Source organism: Petaurus breviceps, unplaced genomic scaffold (assembly GCF_028583685.1).
Source record: "Petaurus breviceps papuanus isolate PSGF00001 unplaced genomic scaffold, PetGlider_PUasm1.0 37, whole genome shotgun sequence".
In the NCBI taxonomy this organism is placed as follows: domain Eukaryota; kingdom Metazoa; phylum Chordata; class Mammalia; order Diprotodontia; family Petauridae; genus Petaurus; species Petaurus breviceps.
In genome coordinates, this window is record NW_027186296.1 from 66029348 (window position 1) to 66051491 (window position 22144).

Sequence of the window (22144 nt, forward strand, 5' to 3'; positions counted from 1 at the left end):
ATTTCAGTGGCTTATTAGAAGTTTAATTTCCAGTATTTCCTAGAAGAGTTTTAGGAATTGTGCCTATGTAGGGCCACCTATGGGTAGAGCTGGATAGAGCTGGATAGAGCATGTTTTAGAAATAAAGAATGACTTGGGTCTTGAATCATCATGAATTAAAAAACATTTATTAAAGGCCTACTATATATGGTAGGCAGGAAATACAGAAACCAAAGTGAGAAAATAAGTTGCCCTTGGGAGGGTTACCTTCTGACAGGAAAATACTACACATGGGTATATGGGGTATACAGGGAGGATTAGCACCTCTGGTGTGAGGGCTTACTGGGCCCTTTTCAGGGCTGCTCATCCACCTTTGGTGTCCACCCTTCACCCAATTCTCACTGGTGGCTCCAAGAAGCCTCAGCATGTGCAGCAGCCACCCCCTGATAAAATCGACTCAATGTACAATCTAAACCAGGTTGAGGGTAGCTGGTTTGAGGCCTCAAACCCACTGGTGATTTAGAGGGATATCTATCCAAAGTATATGAAGAATTCCCCTAGCAGAATGGATAGATGAGAACAGTTTGTTCCACCAATCAGGAAGGTGACTGAAGCAGGCACTGTGGAGCACTTAGAGCTTTGTTATATGTCAAAGACACCAAGGTCATCCACTGCATCCCAGGTCATCACCAGTCCTCTTGATATTTTTCTTGCTGCCAGACTTGAATGACTCTGGAAGAGAGACTGAAGCTGACAACTTTGTACATCTCTGCCTCATGTAAATCAAATTGCAAATAAAGATATCACCCATGATGTCATTGATCTCCTTTGAAAATATGGGGCAAACAACAACACATGGGGAGTCAGAGAAAGGAATGTTGATCTGGGGAGTTGTGATAGTAATGGAATATAAAGATTCCCCTGTATTGGCTTGGTTTTCAAATTGATGGTGTTAAAACCCAGAGCTTGTTAATCCCACCTGTGGGATGGACTTGTTGATGTAAAAAGAGAGTCCTGAACTGGGAGGAGCTGGTGATATAGATTTGGAGAGATACAGGAGAGAGGCAGAAGAACTTTTTGGAAGCAGCACCCTCGTGGAGGCAGAGAGAGACTGAGAGGATTGCTGAGGGCCTCTTTGAATTGCACTGGACTTTTGAGACCTGCCCCTGGAGCTGCCGAGGACTGAGGAGACATGGCTGTTTTGCTGGTACTTTGTCTGTCTGTTTTGATGTCGTTTTGCCAGATTTGTCCACTGGTGAAAGACAGTCTTGTTGTTGAAGAGGCCCTAGAACCTGGCGGTTGGCTAAGAGCTCCTGAGACTGTCCTGCAGACAGAGAGTGAATACTGTCTACTGGTGAAGGACAGTGCTGTTGTTGCAGGGGTCTGGGAACCTTTCTGTTGGTTAAGAGCTCCTGAGACTGTCCTGCAGACAGAGAGTGAATACTGTCCACTGGTGAAGGACAGTGCTGTTGTTGCAGGGATCTGGGAACCTTTCTGTTGGTTCAGAAGCCCTGAAGAAGGATTTTCTTGTTGTATGTTTACAGAAATCCTGGGAGAGGGTTTTGCTAACGTTTTCAGGGGTCCTAGGACTGTTCTGCAGACAGAGGATGAATTAATGAAGAGACTGGCAATGTATCTTGTGGCCTTGCTAAGCCTTGTCTCCCCAGGAACTAAGATTGCTGAGAACTTGCCTCATGTCAAGATGAAGAAAAGACCTCCATTTGGGTATTAAGTGTTGTGCTAAAACTTGTTGTAACTCTGGGGTAGATTCAATTGTGATCCAGGGGTGGGGAACTTTTGACCTTTTTGTGTTCTATGGTTGAACAAATGAATGTACTTTACTTAGATTGGAAACTAATCTCCATTTGAGAAGAGGGGCTTTGTGATGGACCAAATGAAGGTACAGCCTAGGGGTGGAGTAGTATTTAGAACAGGGACTTTGTAATTGATTGAATGAATGTAAGGTCCTGGGGTGGGGTAGTACTTGGAGATTATTTAATCACACTTAGTAAATGCTGTATTTTGAATGATGTCATGTTTTGATCTTCTCTGTTCTTGGTTTGTCACTGAGTAAAATGGAGAGCACCTATGATGGTATTCTGAACCTTGGGAAGTTGCCTTTCCTTGGCATTACATTACAGGAGTCACAGGGATTATGAGTAGAACCATAGGGCAGCTGATTGTGACCATTTTCAGGAGAAGTGGGTAGTATTAATTTAATTTTTGGTATTTTCAGAGACAAGGAATTAGGTGAGGCATTACATTTGTATATCCAGGTAAATAGCAGAATGCCTGAGGAAGGCCCTGATTTCCTGGTAGATGGTTGGATAGGATGTAAAGCCTCATCTGGGATAGGGTAGTTAGGTGAATTTTCACTCATTGACCAACCAGGACAGCTCAGCCCTCAGGCAGAATTCCAAAACTGAGTAGATTAACCCCCTAGGAAGTGGGTAGGCTTTGGTCTCTGGACCTAAGTGGGTCAGTGGCAGGACAGATGGCAAGATGCCAAGTAGGCAGAATGAGATGCTTCTTGAAGCTAAGACCCCTCCACAAGGTTGGTTCACAGAGCCCCTTCTTGTGAAATCTCTTGCACTAGTTGATGGAGATTCTTATAAAGAAGCTCTTCTATTCCCTCCATCTATTTGGAAGGCACAAGAGGTGTGGGTACTGGGCCAAGACTCCTTGGAAATAATTAGTGGAAAGCAGGATCGTTCTTGAGAGATTATTGAAGCAAGTGAGCTGTGAAAGATGCCCAAACTTTTGATGACTTGATTCCCATCAGATCCCTACTGCCTGTATCACTCAATATCTACTTTTTCATTACTACCAATTAATACTCCTAGTTAGGGACCATGTGTTTGGGTTACCTAGACTCAGAACAAGTTGTAGAATGCTGAATTTTAACAATTTAGCATACAAAGACTGAAACATGAGAGAAACTGTTGGTAATAGAGGTTTGAAGTAAATGGGTCATCTCTTCCATTAGACCCTGATCAGAAGCCTGATGGAGTGTGGCCAACTGCAGCACCAATTACCAACTCAGCCGTCAGCCCCTGCACCTCTTACCTAGTGCTGGCTTGTGAGGATGGAGTAATTACATTGTGGGATAGAGCCCATGGTGAGTTTTCCATTTGCCTATTTTCCTCCTATTACCTAAGTAAGCAGCCTCTCAGTTAGACTCTGAGTGGTATTTGTAATTGTGACATGTGAGAAGGTCTCAAAATAAAAAGATCTGAGTATTCTTAAAAATTGCAGAAAGTTTCTGGGTGCTAGATCCGTGATGGAGGGTGGCCTTTATTAAGATCACAAGTACATAGATTTATAGGTAGAAGGGGTAACTTGAGGCCCAGGGAGTGAAGTGGTTTGTCTAAGGTCATGTAGGTAGTAAATAATAGAAACAAAACTGGAACTGAGTCTTCTGATTCTAAATCCAACCTTCATTCCACAATATCTGTTTCTTGTTGCTGCCATCTTGAGCCAATCAAGTTACCCCATCATTCATTTATTCATCTTCATTCAGAGAATATTTATCAAACACCTAATATATGGAAGTTCTTTGCTAGGTGCTAGAATACATATCTTTGACTAATGTGGAAATATGTTTTTCATGATTGAATGTACTACCTATATCAAATTTCTTGCTGTCTCAGGGAGGGGAAGAGGAGAGAAAGAGGGAGAGAATTTGGAACTCGATATTTTAAAAAATGAATGTTAAAATTGTTTTTATGTGTAATTGGGAAAATAAAACATTATTTAAAATAGAATACATGTCTTTGGGGTTGTCTTGATAAAGTAGTATTCTTACAACCCCCCTCTCATTAGAGAAGTGGGTGACTACAGGAAAGCAATATCAAATGAGTTTTCAGTCATGATTTTTTATAAATCTTGCTTAACCATTGTCATATGTTTTAAGGGAATGGCCAGTGGATTCAGTAATGATTAGGACATATTAAAAAGGGAGAATCAGTGTATGAAAGGGGAGGAAGAAGACTCAATTACCATAAAATAGTATTCTCTAATAATTCTGCCATCTTCAAAAGAGTTATTTACAGTCCCCTCCTATTCCCAAAGGATAGCAAAATACTATCACTCTTTAGTTTTCCAATTCACGTGATGCTTAATCACCCCCATCCTTAATCCCTACTTTGTTTCTTTTATCTTTATCCTCTTCAACTCTGTATCCTATTTCCTATATCAATATCCTGTTTTCTCTCTGCCTGTCCTCTGGAATTTTGTTCTCTGAAATTTCTATTCCTAAACTAATAGATTTGCCTCCATTTTATATTTTTTCTTCTTATGCTTCTTCTATCTTCTACTACTCATAGAGATCTGTCTTCCACAAGATGATACCACATTCCTAGCCTTCCTCAATTGTGCTTTTTTTCATACTTTTCCTCACTCATCACACTGCTCCTCAGGAGAGCATTAGAATATTCCTTCTTGTTTTTCTCTTGGATTCCATCACTCAGCAGTCTCTCCCCCTTTAAAGTTCACCCTATTAAGTTTGGGGCAAATATGTGGTACAGTGGATAAAATGATGGACTTGGAACTAACAAGACCTAAATTCAAATCCTACCACAGTTATTTACTGGCTGTTTGACCCTTGACAAGTCACTTTACCCTTGTCTGCCTCATTTTCCTTATCTGTAAAATGGAGATAATAGCACCTACTTCATAGGGTTGTTGTGAGGATCAAATGAAATAACACATGTAAAGCACTTTAAAAACCTTATATCACCATAGCTTAGAGTGTGAATGGGATGCATTTACCCATAAAATGGAAACTGATAGCAGATTTAAAATTTTGAATCCAATAATATGTTGCTTTTAGGAAATGCTATAAAAATAAGAGAGACACACAAAGGTAAAATAAAAGCCAGGAGTACAATTTACTATGTAAAAAAGCAGGGGGGGCAAGTAGGTGAATAGAGCACTGGTCCTGGTGTCAGGAGGACCTGAGTTCAAATCCAACCTCAGACACTTGACACTTAGTAGCTGTGTGACCTAGAGCAAGTCACTTAACCCCAATTACCTTGTCTTCCCCTTCAAAAAAAAAGTAGGCGTGGTAATCTTAATCTTGGACAAATTTAAAGCTAAAATAGATTTAATCAAAAGAGAAAATTTGGTAAACTACTGTGTGTCAGTGTAATGCCAGTCATGGCAGGACACCTGAGGACTGCTGCTGTGAATAATTTCAAGGGTCTTATCACATAGTATAATGAACTCTCAATTTATTTAGCAATAGACTAAAGCATAACATTCATAACTACATCCTTAAACAAAGCATATGTATATATACATACATATATAAATATATATGTATAAAATAACATTCAGTATATCATATGCCACATGGATATATCATTGCATTCAGTAGTCTTCCCAAAAATACTTGTTTATACAATCAGGGGGTCTCAGGCTAAGGTTTTCTCTAACACAACACTAAGGAATAGCAGAAAATACTGCACCATCCACCCCTAGGTTACAGTAAGAACAATCTCCTTAATCCCAAGTGTCCAAGTCCTTTTTCATCTTGACTCGAGGTTGACTTCCAAGTCCCATGGCTCTTTCTCTGTGAGCTGACCACTCCTAGCTCTCACCTGGATTCACACATGGGGAGCTTTTGGCTTCTGCTCCAGGTCTCAGCTCATGGGGACTTCTCCACTCCAAGCTCCGGCCCAACAGCAGGCTCCAGGGGCACCTGCCCGCAGCTTCTGCCTCTGGGAAAACAAAGTTTAACAGGGCAACAACACACACTACCAACACCACCATCTCAATTCACTTTAATAGTTCTTAAAAGGGGCTTAAGCTAAGCCTCCTTCCCATGAGCGGATCTCTAATCTTCAGCTCAATTCACTCATAAAGAACAACAGACAGGGCTTCTGTCTGAGAAATTTAACACAGATAAACAGAGGGAGCACCAACATCACATTCTTTCTGTTAGGCCTTTCTACAAGCAAGTTCCCCTAGTCTGCTCCCGCTCATTTCTCTCTCTCAGCTCTGCTCCTCTCTCTACTCTCTCTACTCCCTCCAAGCATACAGTATATACTATTTCCAATCAAAGACTTGATTCAGTCAAAGGCAAGACTCAAAGGTAGTTAATTGGCTAAAACTCAATCCAGAAAAACAGCAAAAAAAATCCTACTTTGCTTTCCATTACAGTCAGCAATATTATTCAGTATTGTTTGAGATCATTTAAAATAACTAGACAGTATAAAATACCTGAGAGTATACTTGCCAAAACAGACATATGAACAATATGAACTATATGAACATAAACATAAACATAAAACACTTTTTATACAAAGTTAGATCTAAATAATTGAAGTAATATTTATTGTTCATGGGTAAATAAAGCCAGTATAATAAAAATTTAAATTTTACCTAATTAATCTATTTAATGCCATCCAAATTAAATTACTAAAAAAAATTATCTTACCAATTTAGAAAAAATAATAACAAAGTTCATTTGGAAGAATAAAAGGTCAGGAACTTCAGAGGAACCAAGGGAAAAAGAAGTAAGGGAAATAGATTCATTAGTATGAGACCTTAAACAATATTATAAAGTGAGAGCATTGTTGAAGTATAATATGGATAATTTTGATTATTTTAAGTTAAAATTTTCTTGTATAAATAAAACCTATGCCACCAAGAATAGAAGCAATGCAGAAAATTTGGAAAAGCTTTCATAGACAATCTCTCAGATAGGATGTGAGTGGGTTGGAATATTGGTGTGATGTAAGAAATAATGAGCTGGTTGATTTAGAAAAACATGGAATGACTTGGACTTATGAAGGAAGATGCTATCCACCTTCAGAAAAACACATGACTAAGTGGAAATAAGCGTAGTACAGTCTTACATATATGTGTATGCGCGTATATGTGTATATATCTGTGTGCATGTTTATATATATGTATCTGTGTATATGTTTATATATATGTATATCCGAACTTAATCATAGCCTGCTTTGGAGGGGGGAGCGGGGCAGGGGAGGATGAGCAGGGTGGGGAGAGGAAGGAGAAAAAAATAAAGTGAAAAGTACACAGCAGAAAATATAAGAAAACCTATAAGGAAGCAAAGATAAGTTGGGCAGCTTTGAAAACAATGTGTAGTATTTATTATATAGATTTTCTTGAAATGGAAATTTATTGTTTAATATTGAATCCTCTCTTATGTTCTTCTGAGTACATGGCAATGTTTATTTTTTTTCTTTTCTTATTTAGTCTTCAAGTTTAAAATAAATTTTTAAAAAAACTAATCACTATGTCAATATTAATTGCTAATAAAATTTCTCAATTCAGTTTATGGTGGCTGTTATCAAAGAGTTTCCAAGCTCCTCCTTAAATGTAATTTTATTTTTTAAAATGAACAGTAATTTATTTTCTTTCTCTCATCCCCCCCTCCAAGTGAAAACAACACCACCAAACCCCTGTAACAAACATGCACAGTTAAACATAACAAATTCCCACATAGACCAGTGTCTCATTTCGAATCATGAGTCTGTCCGCTTTCTGTCAAGAAGCAGGTTGCATGTATCATCTTTGTCCTTTGAAATTGGTCACGTTACATTGATCAGAGTTCTTGTGGCTTTCCAAGTTGTTTGTCTGTACGATGCTGTTATTACTGTATGAATTGTTTTCCTTGTTCTGCCCCCTTCACTCTGTATTAGTTCATACAAATCTTTCCAGGTTTCTGTGGGGTATGAAGTTCAAGGGACCCCTGCCATTCCGTGGCAGAGCTGAGAAAGTGTTGGGGAGCCCTGCCAACCCCAGGCAGAGCTGAGAAGAGTTGCTTGAAAAGGGTTGCTTACCCAGAGTCTGAGATAACATAGAAGATTGATAGGCCCCCGAGAATGGTGGAAAACAGAGTCAACTTTATTCATCGGAGAGTCCAGTATATATATATAGTGAAAAACTGCATAGTCATCATAAGCCTATAGGTCTTGGGCCTATCCTGGTGCCCTAATTCCCATCCACCTCATATGTGGCTGCCATGTTCTTTATCCTGATATCAAAGTGCAAGTGCAGGGGAAAATGTTCCAAATCTCCCTAGAGCAGGATGGAGTTATTCCAAGGTTTCTAGGCAGTACTATGTTGCAACATTATGATATTTCCCCTAAGAACACTGCGTGCTGCCTTGTTCCCAAGCTGGGTGTGCATACCACATGTATCATGAGGACAAAATGCTCATACCTGTGATCCTTCCTGGGGGGTGGGGAACTGATCCGGGTCTGGTAGCAAGGCTCTTTTGCTGAGGGGGCTTATTCAGCCATCAGGGTCAGAGTCCCACTGGCCTGTGGTCCTCTACAGGTTTCTCTGAAACTGTTCTTTTCAGCATTTCTTATGACACACTACTATTATTCCATCACAATTCACATCCATAATTTGTTCTGCCATTCTCCAATAAATGGTTACCCCTTTAGTTTCCTATTTAGAAAGAAAAGCTTCCATAAATACTTTTGTATATTTGAGTCCTTGTCCTCTTTCTTTGGGGTATATACCTAGTATTGGTATCACTGGATCAAAGGGTATGCACAGTTTAGTCACTTTTTGGTGTTTAGTTCCCAACTGCTTTCCAGAATGCCTGGATTAACTCTGCAAAAATACATTAATGTGCCTGTTTTCCCACAACCCTTCAAACATTTGTTGTTTTTCTTTTTTTGTCAGCTTTTGCATTCTGGTGAATGTGAGGTGGAACCTTAGACTTGCTTTTCTCTAATTATTAGTTATTTGGAACATTTTTTTCATATAGTTGGTTATTGATAGCTTGGATTTCTTCCTTTGAAAATTGGCATATGTCAGTTGAGGAACAGTCAGCATTCCTTTTTTTTTTTTGGAGGGCAGTTGGGGTTAAGTGACTTGCCCAAGGTCACACAGCTAGTTTTTGTGTTAAGTGTCTGGGGCCGGATTTGAACTCAGGTCCTCCTGACTGCAGGACCGGTGCTCTATTCACTGAGCCACCTAGCCACCCCATCAGTCAGCATTCTTAAGGAATTCAGTACCTGACTCACTGTCTTCCTCTCCTCTCAATTCCTACCCTTATACTAGAGAATGTTGGCATACAGGTTGATGCTCCCTCAAACACTGTAACCTCTCAGTTCCTTATTCTCCTCATATGCCATACACAGAGATAACCACAGCCTAGGCCTCACCATCACCCACACATGTTCCACTCCTATGCTTAAAAATATTGATATTCCTCTAGCTGGTCATAACTTCTGATTCAGAGTATGCTGGAGCCAGCTCAAACCAGTTCATAAGAGCCAATTGTAAAATTTTTAGTGTGAGGATTTATACCTCAGAAATTGGCAAACTATAAAACCAGGGTTTGGTTTATCATTTTATTCATCATCTAGGCTTAAGAAAGTAACAGAGAACATATTAACAATGCAGATTTAACTTAAAAAAAGAGAGCTGATTGTTAAACTTTTTACCAGCATACTACTACTCCTATAATTCCATGTATTCCCATACCTCATCCCTCCTAAACCTATTCTCCATGTTTATCACGACCACCAGACCCTCTATATATCAATATTTCCTCAAGCCATGGGCCCTACTCTCAATTCACTTTACCCCCTTTCCAGTTGCTACCTTATAGTTTTCTAGTTCAACTCTATACTGTCCTCTATTCTTGAATCCTTTACTCCTTTGTCCTGTCACTGTTCATGCTTTACCAACCTCAGCCCTGGATTACTTCCACAGTCTGCCCCTCCTACTCCCAGTCACATGTTGAACAAAGCTAGAGGTCATGTAACTGAGCTGACCAGGTCCACTACTAAAGTGTGTTGTCTGATCTTAAATGGACCCTCATCACAGCAAGACAATCCCATCACTCCTCCCTAATTGATTCTTTATTCTACTTTCTACAGAGGCTGTTTCAAATCTTCTCATTTCTCCTCAAATCTTACTTCTCCTCCTACACTCTCAACTGAAAACTTTGCTTCATATATTACTAAGTAAATAGAGGCAGTTCAAGGACCCTTCTCTCCCTTTCTCATCATCTCAAGACCTCTTGACATAATCCCCCAACTCTTTCCTCCTTTACAGCAGTCTCTTTTAAGACAATCCTACTCCTTATCATCCACTGTATATGTGTCCTTGATGTTATCCCCTGCTGTCTTCTCCAGTAGATTGCCTCTTCAGTCATCCCTCCTCTAATCCTTAATCTCTTTTATCCTAACTGTTTCTCTTCCTTGCTGCCTACAATCATTTTCAGGACCCCTCTATCCTTAAAAAAATCTTTGCTAGACCCCACAATCCCATCAAGATAATCATTCTATATTTCTTCTCTCTTTCTTAAGCTAAACTCTTAGAAAAATCTGTCCCTACTCATTACCTTCACTTCCTTTCCCATAACTTCTTCAAGCAAAACCATAAAAACACTACTTGGGCACAAATTCAACTAGAATTCTTGTAAAAAATGAAGCAAAACTTTAAAGAAGAAAGCTAAAAAGAAGCTTTTATAAGTAAAATGAAAGTGCTAGAAGAACAAAATGGAAAATGAGAACTATGGAAGAAAGAATTAGAAAGGGAATTAACAGCTTGGCACAAAAGATACAGAACTTTGCATAATCAACTAAATCCCTGAAAATTAGGATGAACCAAAAAGAACTAATGATTCTATGAGGCAACAAAAAATATTAAAACAAAATGAAAAGAGTTTTAAAAAATAGAAGAAAATATAACGCATTACATGGAAAAAACAACTGGCCTGAAAAGCAAACTGAGAAGAGAAAATTTTAGAATCATTGGATAAACTGAAAACCATGACAAAAAAAAGAACTTAAATATTATATTTTAAGAAATTGTAAAAACTAACCAGATATCTTAGAAGCAGAGGGCAAATAGAAATGGAAAGACTCCACCATTCACTTCCTGAAAACAATGAAATCCAAAGTGAAAACACCCAGAAACATTATATCCCAAATCCAGAGCTTCCAGATCAAATAAAAACTACTGCAAGCAGCCAGAAAGTAAGGATTCAAGCACCTAGGAGCTGCAGTTAGTATCATACAGATTTAACAGTCATGATAATAAAGAAGATTAGAGTTTAAAAATGACATTCCATAAGGCAAAAAAGATACATAGGTTTATAGCTAAAAGCAAGTTACTCAGCAAAACTGAGTATAATCCTATAGGAGAAAAAAATGGATCTTTAATGAAATAGTGGACTTCCCAGCGTTCATAATGAAAAGACAAGAACTATGAAGAAACTTTTGAAATGCAAACCCAGGAATCAAGAGAAACATAAAAAGACAAATTTGAACAAACAATTGAAGGATATTGTAAGGATAGACTGCTTACCTTCCAGTATGAGGAGATGATATATGTGCTCTGTCATTGTCTGAGGTCATAGAGGAAGTCTAATTACACTGTAAGCCTAGAAGTGATTCTGTTAGGTATTGATGATCATAAGAGAATACTGGAAAGGGAGAGGATAAGGAATATATGGGGGTGGGGGTGGGGAGGGAAGAAGAAGAATAGGGGAAATTATCTCACAGAATTAGGTTGTACAAGCAGAAGTCTATACAAACAAAGAGGAAGTGGGGAGAACAACTAGCACTTGAACCTCTCTCATCTGAAGAATACACACAGATATCAACACACACAGTTGAGTACAGAAATATATTTCACTTAACAGGGGGATAGAACTAAAAGGGAAGAAGGGAGAAGGGGGAATTGGAAACAGGGTAGATTAAAGGAAGGATTCGTTATAAGCAAAACAAACTTTAAAAGTGTACAAAAAATATTTATAACTCTTTGAGATGACAAAGAATGAGATTCTGAGGGAGTGCCCATCAATTGGGCACTGGCTAAACAAGTCATAGCATATAAATAGACTAATGGCATACTCTTGTGCTATTGGAAAAAATGAAGGGGGTGGTTTCTGAGAAAACTGGGAAGACTTGCAGTTAAATGAGCAGAACTAGAAGAACAATTTGTACAATAACAGTATTTTAAAGGCAACTTTAAAAGACTTAGAAACTCTGATCAGAGTTATTACTGACTAATATACCAAAGGACTAATGATTAAAAAAAAAGTGCTACCCACCTCCTGATAGCAAAATAAAAAACAGTATAGAATGAGACACATTCATACATGTACACACAAGCACATATATATTAGATATGGCCAATACAGAAATTTGTTTTGCTTAATTATGCATGCTTGTAATAGGAGTTTTCTTTTTCTTTTTTTTTCTCAAGATAGGGGAGTATAGAGGGAGAGAGCAGATTTGTGCTTATTGAAAAAAATTTAATTAAAAAATTATTTGTCTGGGGCAGCCAGGTAGCACAGCGAGTAAGAGCACTGGCTCCAGTGTCGGGATGACCTGGAGATCGAATCCCAGGCTCAGACACTTAGCACCCACCCAGAAACACCTGGCCATATAACCTTGAGCAAGTTACTTAACCCCAATTGCTTAGGGGCGGCCAGGTGGCTCAGCGAGTAAGAGCACCGGCTCCAGTGTCAGGATGACCTGGAGATCGAATCCCTGGCTCAGACACTCAGCACCACACCCAGAAATAACTGGCCATGTAACCTTGAGCAAGTTACTTAACCCCAATTGCTTTAAAAAAATTATTTGTCATAAGCACAGGTCTGACCATTATCATTTTCCTATTCAATAAACTATAATGGTTCCCTGTTGCCTCTATCAAATATAAATCCTCTGTTTGCCATGTAAAGTTTTTCAGAACCTGGTTCAAACCTAAATTTCCAGCCCCATTGTACATTAATACCCTTCCTACATGCTACAGTCTAGTCAAATTCATGAATGCCACTCCATATCCCACCTCAGTGCCTTTGCATAACCTATCATCACCCATGCCTGGAATGCTTTTCTTCCTCATAGTATACAGCAATAGTATACCTTACAGCTAGGTCTCATTAGTGTGAATAATGAATCCCATGATATCACAGCATTATTTGAATTGACATTATTCACAGTTATGATCATATGTAAAATATGGAAATTGGTTCTAGCCCAACATATTCAATATGCAATGAAGGTTTTAAAAAATAAGTTTATCAGTAGAAAGAGGACTTCTGCATGGCTCCCACTCCACCTCCTCCAATTCATGTAAAAAAATGACTCTAAACAAACTTTGGAGCTACCAAACCCACAAAATGACAGAGAGAAGCTAACTTCCTGCTGAATACAGGCCGACAGGAAGGGGCCAGTGCAGCACCCTGAGAGCCAAGCCCAGCACCATGTGAGCCCGAGGTTTTAGCCTCAGGGTGGCCACAACCAGCTGCCAACTAGAGGAACTTCAGTCACCAGTAGCTGTGGCAGTTTCCAGGATTATCAACCCATAGATGCTAAGGACAAAGTGAGAGGTCAGTGCAGTGTGGAGTTTGGGAGTGCGGTCTGGCCTTTACCCCATGGAGGGAGAAGCAGCTGAAGTGCTGCAGCTGTGCAGCCGCCACCACGGGGTTGCTTCAGGGCTCCTGGCCTGGAGATCATAGGGGGAACAAGCAACCATTCAGAGGGTAATTGCTCTTGCTTTAACCTGCTTGGATCTGGATTGCTGTCTAGGGTGGAGGTCCTGGGGTGTGTGACCTGTTTGCCAGAGCTTGTAGAGGCTTCAGAGAGGGCACCCAAGTAATAGCTCCAGCAGCTGAGAAAACCCTAGTGATTGGGACAAAGCTCCCCTCTCTGGTAGCAGAGTTCTACTGTGGCAAAAGGCTAAAAAGTCAAATAATTGAGTGGCAACTTGAGCAAGCAAAGGAAGCAAAGCAAGCAGAGCGATCCGACATTAGACTCCTATTTTGGGGACAAAAAGGATCAAAGCATGGAACAGGAGGAAGACAACAAAGTCAGAATTCCTGCACCAAAATCTTCCAAGAAAAATGTGAGCTGGTTACAGGCCATAGAGGAGCTTAAGAAGGATTTTGAAAACCAAATAAAAGAAGTGGAGGAAAAGTTGGGAAGAGAAATGAGAATGCTGTAAGAAAATTATGAAATGAGAGTCAACAACCTGACTGAATAAAATAACACCTTAAAAAATAGACTAACTCAAATGGCAAAAGAGGCTCAAAAAGGCAATGAGGAGAAGAATGCCTTAAAAAGCCAATTTGCCAGATGGAAAAAAGAATCTCAAAAGCTCACTGAAGAGAATCATTCCTTCAGAATTACATTGGAGCAAATGGAAGCTAGTGACTTTATGAGAAATAGAGATACTATTAAACAGATCCAAACAAATGAAAAAATAGAGAGCAATGTGAAATATCTCATTGGAAAAACCACTGATCTGGAAAATAGATCCAGGAGAGATCATTTAAAAATTATTGGACTGCCTGAAAGCCATGATCAAAGAAAGAACCTAGAAATCATCCTCCAAGAAATTCTCAAGGAAAATTGCCCTGCTGTTTTAGAACCAGAGGGCAAAATAGAGGTTGAAAGAATCCACCCATCACCTCCTGAAAAAGATCCCAAAAAGAAAACTCCTAGGAATATTGTAGTTCCCGGAGTTCCCAGATCAAGTAGAGAATATTACAAGCAGCCAGGAAGAAACAATTTGAATATTGTGGAAACACAATCAGGATAATACAGGATCTGGAAGTTTCTAAACTGAGGGATTGAAGGGCTTGGAGTATGAGATTCCTGAGGGCAAAGGAGCTGAGATTAAAACCAAGAATCACCTACCCAACAAAACTGAGTATCATGTTTCAGGGGAAAATATGGTCATTCAATGGAATAGAGGACTTGTAAGCTTCTTGATGAAAAAACCAGAGCTGAATAGAAAATTTGACATTCAGATACAAGAAGCAAGAGAAGAATGAGAAGGTAAACAGGGAAAAGAAATCATAAGGAGCTTATTGAAGTTGAACTATTAACATTCCTATGTGGAAAAATGATATTTGTAACTTATGAAACTTTTCTCAGTATGAGAATAGTTGAAGGGAATAGAAAAAAAATTATATATACCGTGTTTCCCCGATAATAAGACCTATCCCGAAAATAAGCCCTCCCCTTACTGTGTAAGATTCCTCTAAAATTAAGCCCTCCCCCAAAAATAAGCCCTATTGAGATTGCTACTGTAGTGAAGGTGATCCCCTGCGCTACACGCTACATTACGGTACCCTCTGTATGCACCGTCCCCCCCCCATGAAACGCACACTGCGCTCCGAGCTGCATCCAATCAGAGCTGCAGCAGTGAGCGCATCCTGTTCTTCCCCAGTGATTTGCTTATTGAATAAAGGTACATTTTTTTGTTCACATTTACCTGTTTATTAAAATTGCTGTCAATGTTCATTAAAATAAGCCCTCCCCTGAAAATAAGCCCTCTGGTGTTTTTCTGTCCAAAAAAATAATAAGACAGTGTCTTATTATCGGGGAAACACAGTATATATGTATACATATATATAGGAGGGTATATGGGCATATGAATACATATGTGATTGTATGTATATATGTGTACATTTATACATAGACATAGGACACAGGACCAATTGAATAGGAAGGGATGATACTTAAAAGGTGAAATTAAGAGGTGAGAGAGGAATATAATGAGAGGAGATGGGGAGAGACAGAATGGGGTAAATTATCTCATATTAAATAGGCAAGGGAAAACTGTTACAATGGAGGGGAAGAACAGGAAGGCAAAAGGGAATGAGTCAACCTTATTCTCATTGAATTTGGCTTAGGAAGGGAATGACATAAACACTAAATAGGGTATCTCACCTTATAGGAGATTAGGGAGGAAGGGGATGAGAGGGGGGATGGTGGAAGAGAGGGCAGGCTGGGGGGGGGAGGGAAGGGGGAAGCACCCACTTTTGAAAAAGGACAAGATAAAAGTAGAGACTAGAAAAAGGGGGGGGGGGGGTGGGATAGGATGGAGGGAAATTTAGTCAGTCTTTCACAATATATCCACTATGGAAATGTTTTGCTTAGCTACACATGTACAACCTATATTGAATTGCTTATCTTCCCAGTAGGAGTGGGTGACAAGGGAGGAAGGGAAAGAATCTGGAATTCTAAGTTTTAAAATCAAATGTTTAAATATATATGCTATTATTACTATTATTTTACATGTAACTGGGAAATAAGATATACAGGTACTGGGGCATAGAGATTCACCGTGCCCTACTGGAAAATTGGAGGGGGATGGGGAGGATATGGGAGAGATTAGATTGGGGGAGGGGATATTCCGTGGGATCACTGTTTTGGGGTGGTGGGTAGGGGGAAAATGGGGAGAAAATTTGTAACTCAAAATCTTGTGGAAATTAATGATGTAAACTAAAAAAATAAAAATGACAATTTTGCATACATACATACATAAATAAATAAAATCACGAGGTAGCACTGTCTGGAAGATTCTAGGATGCCATGAAAAAGAACCCACCAACTCAAAATCTTGTGGAAATGAATGATGTAAACTAAAAAATAAAAGAGAGGGGAAAAAAAGTAAGTGTAGCGATTAATGTAATATAATAGCAAAAGATAAGAAAACATTTCTGATTCAAGTTCATAACAAAGTAATGAGTCTATAGAAGGCAAAACTATTACTATTTTTTTTACTTACTGAATATTGTACCTAAAGATAAGCCTGCACAGACAGTATGATGAAAATGTCATTATGATGAAAGTATCAAAATTCATTTAAAATATTTTAGCTGTATAGAATGAAGTCTTCTTTCTCTTTAGACCTTGCAACATGCACTAATAGGTACTTAGAGGTTTATCCACTTCTCAAATTGCACAATGAACCAAGTGTAGTTGGGTGACCTAGGGATGGAGGGGTTGGGCAAACTATGGTCTGGAGACCAAATCTTGCCCCAGCTGCTCTTGTACCACTTGCTTTTGTGCCCCCAGCTAAGAATGGTTTTTACATTTTAAAATGCAATAAAACTTCATTTTAAAATTCAAAAACCATTCTTTACTTGCTGGATAAGGAAAGCAAATGGCAGGCCAGATTTGGCCTTCAGATCATACATAGTTTGCTGATCCCTGACATAGAAGAGCATTTACTAAAATCAGTAATCCATTTAAAGCATTAAAGCCATATTGTTATCCTTGGAATGTTCTTCAGAAGCTGTGCTAAAATAACTTGAAAACCATTCTTTGAAACAGCTTTAGTCACCCAGTTTTTTTTTATTTGACCACTAAAGAACTAGAAGCAATGGATGATTGTAGCCTCACCTCTCTGAGCAAGAGGATTTGGAAATAATAAGCATCAACTTTAATATATCATTCCTTTAAGTATTAGCTCTGAAAACAATGGCCAGGTGATCCTTGGACACTAAATTCAGTTTGAATTTTTTCTTTCTTGGAAATGTAAGCTCTAGAAGACTTCCTTTCCAGAGTAAGTACATTTCATCCACATTAAAAATGTGTTGATCATGTGTCTGCTTTCTTTGATTATTTTCTTTAAAACATTGGGATATTTACCTGCTACCTCCTCATCTACACTAGCTACATCTCCAGTAATTTTAACATGATGCCACTGAACTCAATTTTTAGTATACCAACTACCACTTGTAGTAAAAATTTCTTCACTGTGCACTTCATTTCCATTTTATTTCACTGCCTATACTGTAAAACTTGAATACTCAATGCTGTAAACTTGAAGCTTTTGTTTGTAGAAGCTCTGTCATCTTCAGACCATCTAGCAAAAAGATACTACATTTCCATTGTTATTAGTCATTCAGTCAGTAAACATTTAAGTGCTTACTATGTGTCAGTCAATATGCTAAACACTGAAAATACAAAGAAAGGCAAAGCACAGTCTTTGCTCTCAAGGAGCTCACGGTCTAATGATAGAGACAACATGCAAACAATTATGTACAAACCATTTACAAACTCAAACAAAAGCTTCAAGTTTACAGCATGTGACATGGTCAGACCTTCTTTGCTCTAGGAAGATCACTTTACCAGTTTTGTGAAGGATATATTAGAATGGGGAAAGAATATTAACACTACTTTTCCTTATAGTTGTTGGCAAACCACAAAAAAAAGATGCAACTTTTCTTTTTTCTCACCTGCATATTTTATAATATTCTTTACCACAGATTCAGATATTCTGCCATATCATTCTATTTTAGAGTTACTATAACCACATTCATGCCATTCAATAATGTCAGGTTTTTTTTGTTCTAATGTAATAGCAACACTCTTCTTTTTTATACTGGCAATATTTCCATCTGAAGTATTATTCTTTTTGCCCATTTTGTTAAGGGTTTTTTTTTTTTAATTCACATCTTAGTAATATGGTACACAGCCTGTCACATTCACACATGATGATAGGAAAGTATAGACTGAAGATATGGTGACATGTTAAAACCCTCAACTAGTTTGCAGGCATCTCATTAATTGAATTTTGAGTCACATTATGTGCTACCTGTTTTCATTTTATAATTCACATTAAATCAAATTTCACGTCGTTAAAATTTGCATTAATTAGAACCTATCTATATTTCCTTCTAGACTTAGTTCCAGCCCTGACTTCTTTTACAGCAGAGGTTCCCAGACATATTTGACATACCACCCCTTTTTCAAAAAAAATTACTCAGGGCTCCCCTGAAAATCTACTTTCTTTAACCCTTGAATAGTTCTTTGAAATTTGCATAATTTCAAAAAATATAATTTTTTTAAATGACACATCTTAAATTTAATAATTTATTGTCAATTTCTGGGAGGGTTTCTGCATTGAAATTTTGATGACTCGATATTGCATTCACAATCACGTATTGTGAACAAGTCATTACATGCACACATTCCTGCCGATGCATGCTGGACTTCCCCACAATGCACAATCTGTCTGTGGACTTGACCACTGATCTTGCATTTTGTGTGTTTATTTGAAAATAATGTAATCACTATGACTTTAACTCTATTACACAACAGATAAAACATGTATAAATGGTTTTTCAAATTTTTCTTTTCTTATGCTTCCACCCCCTCCTTATTTTTATTCAAGGCTCAATGCCCCTCAGTTGCACTCGAGGCTTCTACTGTCCCCCCACAATCATTTCAGTCTCAGGATCCCCCTTTCTCCTTCCCCCCTCCCCCTGGGGTGGTATCGCCCACTTTGGGAACCTCTGTTCTACATGAAACTTTTCCTGATTCTTCCATTTGCTAGTTCCTTCCCTCCCTAAATAACGTTTTTTTTTTTTAATTTATATCTATTTTGCATATGCTTATAGATGTATATATTTTCTCCCTTGGTAGAATATAAACTCCTTAAGAGTAGAAATGATTTCATTTTTGTCTTTGTGTTGGTAGTGCCTGTCTCAGCACTTGATACATAGAAGGTACTCAATGAATTCTTATTTACTGCTTGATGAATGAGGTCACTCTTTATCCTATAAACACCACCCCTTCTTTAGTCCTAAAAGCTCTCTTAAGCCTGGTTAGGCACGTTTCCTCCCCACCTAATCTACCCTGATTTGCCAGTAGGCATGCCTCTCATATCTTTGACTAACCTTACATGTGACCTGATATCATTTTGTAATTCACACTAAATCAAAATTCACATTATTTAATCTTGCATTAATCAGGACCTATCCATACTTCCTTCAAGACTTAGCTGAAGCACTGCCCTCTATATGAAGCTTATCCTGATTCTCCTATAGAGAAAGAGTCTTTCTCCTGTATTCAAGCTCTTTTTTGACCAGGCTGTGGGCATTTGCTTTTTCCTAGGATTCCTACTTGCTGTGGTCTGCCTCCCAGAGGGGTGTTTGTGCAGAAGTCTTCATTTCATGATAAATTCTGGAAACTCCAAGGAGCTCCTGTTCACACAGGCCATGGCCGCCTCCAAAGTACAGGTTCTGGTGTTGTGCACTGATGGGTCTCTTCACCTGGTAAAAGCAGAAATATCCAAGGAACCCAGCATCAGTGTGATTGTGGAGAGGTTAGTGATCTAAATAAAATTTATTGTGTATTCTGAGGACTTGGAGAAACATGACAAGCATTTTTGTGTTTTACTGTTTGCCTGAAAAAAAGCAGCCCTGCAATGTACTGTCTTCTACCCTGATTCTCATCCTCACTTCTCATAAGATGACAGAAATGGAATAAAGCCATCAGGCCAGTATGCAAGTATTTTCTTTCATATAGATGTGTACAGTGGCAAGCACCCTTTTGGGCATATGGAATTTCATAACTGACTAAAGAAGATGCCAACAAATCTCTGCTTTTGAATTCCAGGGCCCTTCTAATTGTCATTGTTCCTTAGTGAGCATCTCAAAATCCACAATATTTTCTTGTTGTTCATAGGCCTGTGAAGCATCCAAATGAAACAATTTGTGCTGTGTCTCCCATCTCATCCTTACCTTCTGTGGTAAGTAAGTAACTTTCAATCTTTAAATTCAATGAAGACCCAAAATAAGCAGGATAATAAATAGGAATAGAGCTCATCCTTTTGGAGGACCTGGAACTCCTCTGAAACACTGATGGGTTAATTTAGTCCTAGTCCTGTGGCACCTGGTAGGATGTATATGATTCCTAACTCAGTGCTGGGGCCTGGAATCCTGGCCCCTTTCATTATTAGCAAATATCATGAGTTAACAAATAATACTCCAACAAACAAACTATTTATGGACCATTTTCTATTTCTCTTACTTTTATTTAAAGCTTTTGTTTCTAGGCTCTGGGTAAGTAGTAGCAAAATACAAACTTTTCTTTGGTATGACATTATTCAATGGTTACCATCATTCTACCCCAGGATTCCCCATCCTTTTCACCACAGAGTCCTCAGAGATCTTTCTGTGAGTGAAGAATACTGGCAATATAATCCACAGTCTTTGTAATAACTTCAAAGTCTGTTTGCTTCCCCAGGTACTGCTCTTTATTTGGGACGGATCAGTGTATCTCATGGATGTGACCAAGTCACAGGTCATCTGTCAGTTGGGTCCCCCTCCCTCTTATTGTTTGGGGAACCCCTGGAAGCCTGTGTTTGCATTGTCTCCAGAAGGCCAACATGTGTTTATTCGGGGTAAGAAAGAAAAATTAAATTCTTTGCTGCTTCCCCAGTTCAAGGATAGGGGATAGCTTGAAAACCGAGGAAATGTGACTATCTTGACCCTCTTTTCAGCTTGTAGTTTCTTTCATAAAGTAAACACTGTGGAGGTGACTAAATGTTCTTAAGGCCTCTGCTACTTTTAACATTCCCTGAATCACAGGATGTCATAGCTGCAAAGGACCTTGAGGCAGTCTAGTCCAAACCCAGACTGGCCAAGAATCCCTTCTGCAGCATACTCAACAAGTGGTCATCTGGATACTGTAATGCATCCTTGAATGTTCCCTCCAGTAATGCAGACCACAAGCCATCCATAGCTGCTGGGCCAGTGCTGCTCTTGTCCATATCCTCCCATGAGAGATCCCTTGCTGTTGCCCCTTGGCTAGCCCATCTTTTCTTCTCTTCATAGAATTCCTTTTACTCTCATTCTTCAAAATTTCTCATTAGTTATTTGTTCCGGCCTGCTCACACCTACCACACATTGCACCATTATGCCCCGTGTGATCATTTCTTCAGAGACTGTGTTCCCTTCTCTCCTATCTGTGTCTTTTAAAAACTTGACTTGGATGTTGAGTCCCTTAGGAGCACCAGTGATCTGTTTAGATAGCTCTGTCTTTTCCTCCTTATCAGAATAATTTCTACTTCTTGAGTATTTCAGAATTTCATTTGAAAGAACTCCCTATCCCTCTTGGGCCCACTTCCCATGTAAAATATGAATACATCAAGTCCCACTTGTCGTTCATCTGACCCTTTTGAAATCTGCTGTCACACAATCTAAGGAGCGTGTCAGACTCTCCTATTTTTTTTCTTCTTCTCTGCCATGAATTCTGTGGTGGAATAATCACTCCCAGTTCACCAAAATGAGAGGATTATAGATTTTTTTTTTTTTAGCTTTTTGGAGGGCAGTTGGAGTTAAGTGACTTGTCCAAGGTTATATGGCTAGTTTTTTTTGTGTGTGTGGGTGTTAAGTGTCTGAGGCCAGAACCAAACTCTGGTCTTCCTGACTCTAGGGCGGGCGCTTTACTCATTGTGCCACCTAGCCGCCCCAGGATTATAGATTTAGAGCTAGAAGATACCTCAGAGTCCAGATCTTTTATTTTACAGGTGAGAAAATTAAGGATAAGAGAGACTGTGTGGCTTGCCCAGGGCCACACAGCTACTGTTTGAAGTATGATTTGAGCCTAGGTCTTCCTAACTCCAAGTT

General features: G+C 38.9%; 1 protein-coding gene and 1 long non-coding RNA gene across 2 annotated transcripts in view; one reads left to right on the plus strand and one right to left on the minus strand.

Moving 5' to 3' along the window:
• LOC138169277 (WD repeat-containing protein 93-like) overlaps positions 1-22144 on the plus strand; it is a 37262-nt gene that overhangs the window by 7570 nt on the left and 7548 nt on the right. The window contains exons 5-8 of the mRNA XM_069098604.1: positions 2966-3097; positions 19626-19836; positions 20199-20262; positions 20760-20916. Of these exons, the coding sequence (XP_068954705.1) occupies positions 2966-3097; positions 19626-19836; positions 20199-20262; positions 20760-20916 (564 nt within the window). The remainder of the gene's footprint in view (positions 1-2965; positions 3098-19625; positions 19837-20198; positions 20263-20759; positions 20917-22144) is intronic.
• Positions 4973-11757, minus strand: LOC138169280 (uncharacterized). Its single transcript, XR_011170316.1, has 3 exons — positions 11287-11757; positions 8173-8406; positions 4973-5699 (listed from the first exon to the last, which is right to left on the minus strand). It is a non-coding gene; the product is annotated as an uncharacterized lncRNA (long non-coding RNA).